The 9,522-nt window shown below is 34.6% G+C and overlaps 1 protein-coding gene across 1 annotated transcript; it reads left to right on the forward strand.

Annotated features, from left to right (window-relative positions):
- Positions 1–3,932: 3,932 nt before the first annotated feature.
- LOC120356577 lies at positions 3,933–8,988 on the forward strand (the record flags this gene model as incomplete). Its single annotated transcript, XM_039445529.1, has 2 exons — positions 3,933–4,231; positions 8,809–8,988. Coding segments are annotated over 2 exons (479 nt in total), but the record flags the coding sequence as incomplete, so codon positions are not given.
- Positions 8,989–9,522: the final 534 nt, after the last annotated feature.

Raw genomic sequence — 9,522 nt, forward strand, 5'->3', positions numbered from 1 at the left:
GATTATGACGTAGGCAAGCAGTAAAATGTAATTCCATTAATTACAATGATACTTAATTTGTACAACTTTTTATATTGCTTAATTCTCTAGACATAGTTCCTCTATACAGTGAACATGCACTAGCATATATGATAAGCAGGATTCTTGTCTGTGAACTCTTTCCCACTGTCGGTCTTTGTTAGAGTGGGTTTCGAACTCCTCACTCTATAGGTATTTTGCCCGGCGCCAATCAATTACTATGAATTGATAAAATAATTACTTTACTATAATTTCACTCACTGTGTGGATACTTATTTTCACTCACTGAACCAATAATAGTATAGAAGGAAAAGATAAAGAGATAGATCGGGTCGTGTGTAAGGGAATGTATAAAGTGAAAGGCAAAACAAAGTTAATTATGAATTATTAGTAACTTTAAATTTAAGAGAATTTATAAAATTGATTTAAGTATAGTAATGATTCAAAATATACAAGATCATTAAGTTTTCGAAAATACTACAGTTCATTTTAATTTTATACAACAAAATTTAACAAACAGTTCCTATTTCAACAGGTTACTTGAAAAGTAAGTTATTAAATCAAAATATTGAACAACTCTAGTTGAAATATGATTATAGTCAAAAATAAGAGAATTGATAAATTTTGAAGAATGATATGATTAGGGGAGCCTTGCTTTAAAAAACTATTATTTGTGCTTAGAAGTGAATTTCAACTGTAAGCTTCAAGAAATTAATTAAGATTGTGTCTTTAGATATGAATTTAAAAGAAGTAATAATTAAGTTTGCTCTTTACTATAATGCTATAAAATTTTATATACTTATTTTGGCTTTTAGGGTGGGGTGGTGTGGATTTGAAATGAGGAAAATTGAAAATTCTAAATACAATCTTTACCTGGCTCAGTCAATTCCCTATAGGATAATTGAGTCTGAAACCAAAAACTCACTCCTACACTGAACACTGTCCAAAATCCAAGAGACTAAGAGAGACTCACAGCAACTCACAGCAACTACCCTGCAAGACATGGCTGCCTGCATATATACTAGCACCACGATTTTCCACCCCTCATCACCCTTCGCCCCCTAGCTCCGCCTACACTCAAACTTATCAGCCTAATATTCTGCTTACAAATTGAATTCAAATATCAATTTAAATTCACTTTAATGTGTTATTTTATGTTATATCATTTTAAACTATGGCTCCCCTTCATTATTAAAAAAATGATTGATACATTTTACCAAGATTTAAACTCTGAAGTTTTGGATCTGACAATTGAATGCATTGATTTGATTAATCCAGTGATCAATCTTATAAATCTAATATGGCAAATACTTCAATAATTAATACATGAAATGAACAAAATACATGTCATACAGTATTTACAATCAGTACATCAGTCATACAGTACATCATTACAATTGAGTTGGATAAATCAAATTAATAAGATACCAATTATTACTACTTAATTAATTAAGCAGTTTCTTATACTCATTATCAACCTGTTTCATCAAATATACCTAATTTATTCTATTTACAAATTTGTCCTTAGCCTATGAATTCGGATTCAACTAACTTAATTAGCTTATAATAATTATTAAATTATATTCATTGAACCATTATATTTGTTGAATACTTTATACATATAGCCTAATCTACTTCACGCTCTAGTTTTTATAAAATGTACTAGTTTCATATTTATGATTTTATGTGATCACCATTCAAATAATTGATCATCAAATAATTGCTTCAAATATTCATATGCTAACCACGTGGTAAAATTGTAGCATATGGTAACCATGTGGTTACATTGTAAACTACATATCTATATTTACTTCTCTCCTAACTATATATCTATATTGCTATTCACAATCTTCATTTACCTGCCATCAACTTATGCTATAGATATATACAAGGGTTAACACAAAACACACTATTGTAAACATGTCTGTGACTGACGTTAGGAATACTGTTAGCAAGTTTTATGAAAGAATGATTCTGTTTCAAACTATTTTGGAAAGAATAATGACCCCTTTCATCTGGCTAGGTAGGCTATTCAAATGCATTCTCAATAGTTTCGAGAAACGGTTCTTTTTATTATTCTAGCTCTTTGAGCGTTCATATTCTTACAATACAATATGTTCAGAGCACGTCTTACAACAAATAAAAAAAAATCTACAATTCTTAAATTTTAGGAGAGCACGTGGTCGCCATTGTGACTCATCTGATAACAGATTAACATATGATGTTTCAATGATCGTCCCTTTTGTGCTATTTCTATGACATATGATTGGCTTAGACTTGCCAAAGAGATTCATTTACCATGTGGCTCAGTTGAATCATAATATTTATAATTTGATATTTCTGCACAATTCTTATTATGTTCGAAACTGTTATAATTAATTTTTGCTGCTCTTATCAATAATACAATGTTCATGCTATGACCTAGTCAGTTACAATAATACTTGACATTATAATGCAATTTCGTGAATAATAAATAATTTTAACAATAATACATACATTTTATTTTTCTATTTGAAATCCTTATCCCTTTATCAATAGTTCTTGATTTTAGAAATAATATTACAGCTTGCATGAAAACCTGGAATGATATTTTATAATATATTGAATCAGTCAGCTGTGTTGAGCTGCTACAAAACATCTGATCAATAGTAAACAAAAGTGTAACCTCCAAAAAATCAATGAGCAATTCATAAATGATTCGTACTCAATTTGCAAAATAATTATAATTTTATTAAATATTCTCTGGAAAAATGTGTAGTACAGAACGGTACTCTACACACATTACTCTTATACACACTTATCTTATACACAGCTGTTGATAAGGAAGCCTTATCGCTCGGATGCTAACTATTCGTTTGGCAGATCTTTCATTCTATAGGGTAATTACAATTTTCCTAGCTAATTGTCTCCTTTCATGAGATTTATTCAAAAGATTCATCACAACACTTATATACAATAGCTTACAATACAGCAAAATTTTAGATGAATTCACATAATATAAACTAAGAAAATATTATGAGCTGTATATAATATGAAAGAAAGCATTTGTAATAACTATAGATAAGATAGATAATATTGTTATGCATCTACATAAATGGCGGTGCTTTGGACATATCATGTCCATTCTTTGGAGAGAATATTCGAAGTATCCTTCCCACTAACCTCTCTACCGAAGAGAGTCATCTATATATATGAAAGCGAAATGGCTCTCACTCACTCACTGACGGACTGACTGACTCACTCACTCACTCGCATAACTAAAAATCTACCGGACCAAAAACGTTGAAATTTGGTAGGTATGTTCAGTTGGCCCTCCAGAGGCGCACTAAGAAATCTTTTGGCAATATTTAAACTCTGAGGGTTGTTTTTGAGGGTTTAAAGTTCATCTTTTAGCATGTATAATTCTTCTTCTCCAATCTCTTAATATTATATTGAAATTTCCATATCATATTACTATAGAACTATAATCTAGATGGAGTACCTCTTCGAAACAGTGTTAACTGGTACAATTAATAATTTTGTCAGGTTGGCATTAAGTTGAGTTGACTTTGTTAGGTTGGCACCAAGTTGAGATTTAAATGCATTTATCGCGGAAAAAATGATTGGGCACTGCTACTTCAATCCTGGGAATATTATATCACTAGCCATCAGGCTCGCTTCGCTCGCCATATCCGTTTAGCCAGACGTTTAGTCTGGACTCCCGCCTGGATTGTCTTAGCATATGATAAAATGCTCAAATGAAAAATGCGATCTCGTTCTTGGACGATCCAGTCGGGGGTCCAGGGGGCTAGACGGATATGGCGAGCGAAGCGAGCCTGACGGCTAGTGTGGAGATAATCTTATAAACTTCATGATAAATTTCACTTTTGATTCTCATTCTAATTTACACACTTTTCATTTTGCACGTGTTGCAGTGCCGAAAGTAGAGATAGTCGGTGAGACAGACCTGTTCGTGAAGGAGGACAGTCAGGTGAACTTGAAGTGCGTGGTGACCCAGAGCCTGCAGTCGCCCAGCTACATCTTCTGGTACCACAATGGCCGCCGCATCCTGGAGAACGGAGTCCCTCGCAAGTCCATCAAAACGGAGAGCATTGGTATGGACACAACGATCAGCACATTCTCTCCATCTCCTCGGCCCGCAAGGAGGACCTGGGCAACTACACCTGCCAGCCGACCAACCTTGGATCTGCCCAGGTCGTCCTGCATGTGCTTGGTAAGGTTGAGTTCATATTGTTGTCATATTTTCACTTTCCTTGCCCTATTACCATAGGTAAGGGAAGTATTGCTTTCCCAAAAAAAAATTAAGGTACCCTAACCTCATGTTTTCTAACGCTTCAAGGTCCCCTGAGTCAAAAACATGATTTTTGGGTGTTGGTCTGTGTGTGTGTGTATGTGTATATGTGTATGTGTGTATGTGTGTATGTGTGTCTGTGTATGGTGTATGTGTGTATGTGTATGTGTGTATGTGTGTATGTGTGTATGTGTGTATGTGTGTATGTGGTATGTGTGTATGTGTGTATGTGTGTCTGTGTGTATGTTGTAGTGTGTATGTGTGTATGTGTGTATGTGTGTATGTGTGTATGTCTGTGAACACGATAACTCCCTTATCACCGATTGACTTGGAATTTCAAACTTAAGTCCTTATACAATGAGGATCCGACAATAAGGAATTTAATAAAATTAAATTCAAAATGGCGGAAAAGATGGCGGGTAATGGCTGAAAACCAGTTTTTCACGGTTTTCTCGAAACGGCTCCAACGATTTCTTCAAGTTTTTACCCTAGATACCTATTTATAAGCCCTATCAACTGACATGAGTCTCATTATTTCTGAGAAAATTGCAGGAGCTCCGTAATATTCCTGAGAAGAATGAATCTTGCTTAATGTCTATCACGATTTTCTCAAAAATGACTTGACCGATTATTCAAATTCATACCCTGTATAGTTATATATCAGCTCTATCAACTGGCATGAGTCTCCTCCCTGATAATTCAACAGGGGGTCCACCCCATCCTTGAGAAATACTTTGTAACCTCCTTATCGTGCATGAGGTAGGTAGGTAGAGAAGTTATTCATAAGAACACATGTTGATATTTTTTTTTGTAGAACAGCTGTTTGACAATTTTTAAAAAATCCTCGAATTTAATAATTCAAACAAAGGAGAATGTACTCTGAACACAATAACAATAATATAATCGTAGTTCAAATTATTCAGCCGCAATCAGCATAATGTTATTTTTCTAAATTATCCTCGTTAATGAGGCTTATAGATCAATGAGCAAGGAAAGTTGTGTGAGTGTACCACACCAGATTTTTCATCTGCCAATAGTTGCTGGTACTGCATGTGCTCAAGGTATGGATGGGTTCATACCCAGTTGATTTTCCCGTCGGCCGATAGTTGCCAAAGAGGTGCTTTCTAAAAGTAAGCGTTCAGACTGTGAACGGTGAAAATTTGTTGGTAGTCATCTGTGCTTGCTTCTTCTTCTTCTTCTTCTTCTTTTTCTTCTCTCCATCCTCTCCAGCTTCTTCTTCTTCGTCTCTCTCTCTCTTCTTCTTCTTCTTCTTCTTCTTCTTCTCTTCTTCTTCTTTTCTTCTTCTTCTTCTTCTCTTCTTCTTCTTCTTCTTCTTCTTCTCTATTCTTTTTTTTCTTTCTTCTCTTCTTCTTCTTCTTTCTCCTTCTCTTCTTCTCTTCTTTTCTTCTTCTTCTTCACGCCCAATTGCACGCAATGAATTCTTCAGCTGACTAATGATAAATCACAACAATCTTTTAACTTATGCACTTCAATGTTTTCTCATATCCTGAAAAGGGACGAAGGAGTGAGTCTATTCTGTTGTCTAACGAACTTGACCTGTAAGAGGGTTCGGAGAATACGAGTTAAAAATATGAAGCTGATTGATCAATTCTTACTAAGTTATTGTAGAACATAAAATCGCTAACGCTTGTTCAATTTCTGCAGTATGGCATTGCTGTTTTGGGGGGAGGGTTGGTTCCAACTGTTCATATGAGAAACTATTCGTGACGCCAAAACTGATCATTAAAAATATACTAAACAAACCTAGATTGTACCCTACCGAGATGGTTTTTGGTCACTTTGAGGGAATGACAATACGCCAAACCGTAATTGAATACTTGATAAAATATAAATCCCATTTTCCTCGCACTTTGAATTCAATTGTCGTTAATTATTATTTAAGGCCCACTACAAATAGATATGTCACATATCACTCCTATATTGAATGTCTAAGGAAACAGTTGATCTTTAAAACCACTAAAATAATAAACATAATTTCAGACCACTTCCTCATGGACTCTGAAATCAGTAGAGAAACTAAAGTAGAGATAATCTGGACCCACAGTAACTTCTTCTTCCATATCGACGTATGAGTCTCGAGATATCTGCTCTAACTACTATTTGCATAGCCATTTCTTTTAGACGCATTTGTTGAAAGTGGATCGCTTACAATTTTCGCTAATAAATTTTTTCTCTCTTTTTCCTTCTTTCTTCTCTAATTATTCTTTCTTTTTCCGCTTCTCTTCACCCTTAATTCCTTACTTTCATACCATCTACCAGCCTATTACATGAGAAACCATAGTTGGATGAGTATTTTACCTCCTTTCTTTCTTTGCAGCACACCCCGCCATGAAGTATGATTTTTACTTTCCTTGCCCTATTACCATAGGTAAGGAAAGTATTGCTTTCCGAAAAAAATCAAGCTACCCAAATTTCTAAATTTCTATACGTTTCAAGTATACGTAATTTCTAGTTTTTTTCGTGTGTGTGTGTGGTGGTGTGTGTGTGGTGTGTGTGTGTGTGTATGTGTGTATATGTGCGTCTGTGTACGCGATATCTCATCTCCCAATTAACGGAATGACTTGAAATTTGGAAGGTAAGCTCCTTACAATAAAGGATCCGACACGAACAATTTCGATCAAATGCGATTCAAGATGGAGGCTAAAATTGCGAAAATATTGTCAAAACAGGGTTTTTCGCGATTTTCTCGAAAACAGCTACAACGATTTTGATTAAAGTTATACCTAGAATAGTCATCGATAAGCTCTGTCAACTGCCACAAGTCCAATATCCGATTTTAGATTCTTAATTATCAGGCTTCAGATACAATTTAAACAAAATTTTCAAGTGTAGAAGATTGAGCATGAGAATCTCTACAATTAATGTTCAGTAACATTCTCATCTAAAATTGAAAATAAGCTCGAAATTCGAGAAAATGTGATTATTCAATTGCAAACTGTTGATTCTATTGAATGATTCATTATAAGAGAAAGCAGTCCTCGTTTGTATACGCCATTTTTTACGCCATTTTGAATTGAATTCCTTATTGTCGCCCTCATGGTATAAGAGCCTTTTAAGATTTTCAAGTTTAAGATTCCAAGTCAATCGGTTAATAGGAATGAAGTTATCGTGTTCACAGACACACACACACACACACACCACACACACACACAACACACACACACACACACACACACACACACACACACCACACACCACACACACACAGACCAACACCCAAAAATCATGTTTTTGGACTCAGGGGACCTTGAAACGTATAGAAAACATGAAATGGGGGTACCTTAATTTTTTTGGAAAGCAATACTTTCCTTAACTATGGTAATTGGGCAAGGAAAGTAAAAAATAGTGTAAGTAGATATCCTATGGTATAGGGTGTTATGTCGCAACTTTTACTGTTATCTCAAGCCGATTACTTACGATTATTGACGATTTTCACTTTTTGACCGGGTAAGAGTGTATGAACGGCACAATATGAGAGACTACCAGTGACACACAGCTTCGGGAAAGAATTACATAGACTATCGGCTTGTGATAACAGTAAAAGTTGCGACATAAACGCCCTATACCATGGGATATCTACTTATGCTATTGTTTCTCTAAGCTGAAACTAATACAAGAGCAGCAGAATTTATACTAGTACAGGCGAGTACTGCTATGATCAAGGGCATAAACGCCTGCCATTGGCCCAGTTAGACAGTCTCCTCCCACTCAACGGTGTCATGAAATGGCGGCTTAAGCAACAGACTCGCCATGATAGCAAAGTCTACTTTCAGTACAAGAAAGAAACCAAGAAGCAAGTAAAAGATAATGAAACAAATATGTAAATGAGAAAACTATTGACCAATGTATGCTTACATTGTTATGATAAAACTAAATTTGTAGTGTTGTATTGGTTGAAATTAATCTGGTCATTTAGAATATACTGGGAATTTTCTTAATCACTCTTGTTATTTCTGAAGCCTCTAGAATAATCAAAGATCTGCCTTTGTTCTTAGCATGCAGAAAATCAACATTCTCCTCAACTGTGAACTTATTATTATTTGTTATCAGATGTTCTGCAAAGATTCCCCATCTTGTTTATTTTAGTCTCTGATGTGTTCTTTAATTCTACTTTTGAAACTTCTACCTGTTTGGTTTCAGAAACTGGTCTTTCTAAAGGTGCGTACAGATTTACGCGCCGCGAACATGAGCAATTCACTTTAATCAGCTGATGCCAAGCTTTTTATATCTGTATCTTACCATTCCTGTAGAAATACAGATATAGTCAGCTAATGCACCTACAAATCTGTACGCACCTTAAGTGTCAAAAATCTGTGGTTCTTTGACAATTTCTTAGTCTTTTTCATTAATTATCAGACATTTATTTTTGATTGTGAACTTTTGTATTTTCATTTCATCTATGTAATATATATTGTGTTGAATGGATGAGGATTATTGTTGATTACTGATTATTGATTGATTGAATTATCACTGAACAGGTGAATTTATGCTTGTTTATAGGTGAGCACCCAGCTGCCATGCTCAATAACAATGCTTGCGGCATCCCGTATGGTCTGCTCGGCCGTGTGCTTCTTGGCTTCATCATCAGGAAACTTCTCCTCCACGAAATACCAACTCTAGCTGAGATGTCTCTCACATTTGCAGCCATCTTCTTCTAAACAATCCACCATGGAGAATATTCCACCACTGCGTGAGTTAAATTGTAAAAAGTTGTGATGTATGTCTATTATTTTTGTCCTGACCACTGAATATTTATAGATTGCACATGTGTGTCATATCTATGAATACTTTCACGCATACTTATCATATTATGTGTATCATATATGAGTATGTGCTTCATATTTATTGATACTATCCAATGATCAATGTTTGTTATTTATTCCAAGGTTGTTGATGTTGTTATTTCTGTAAAATATATTCTGACTCTTTCTGTTAACAATCGTCAAAATCATGTGATATTTGTACAGAGCATAGATTACATAATAGAGTACATAATACAGAGCATTAATACATAACTGTATCATTGGTGTGGCACGTGTTTAGGATAATGGGGGAAGAGAAGGGTGGGTTGACTAGAGACTATCAATAAGATTTTTATTCATTTATTATTTATTTATTCATCTATCATTATTCATTTATTCATTTATTCATTATTCATTTATTATTTATCATTTATTCATTTATTCATTTAT

This window comes from Nilaparvata lugens, unplaced genomic scaffold (assembly GCF_014356525.2).
Source record: "Nilaparvata lugens isolate BPH unplaced genomic scaffold, ASM1435652v1 scaffold7156, whole genome shotgun sequence".
Classification (NCBI taxonomy): domain Eukaryota; kingdom Metazoa; phylum Arthropoda; class Insecta; order Hemiptera; family Delphacidae; genus Nilaparvata; species Nilaparvata lugens.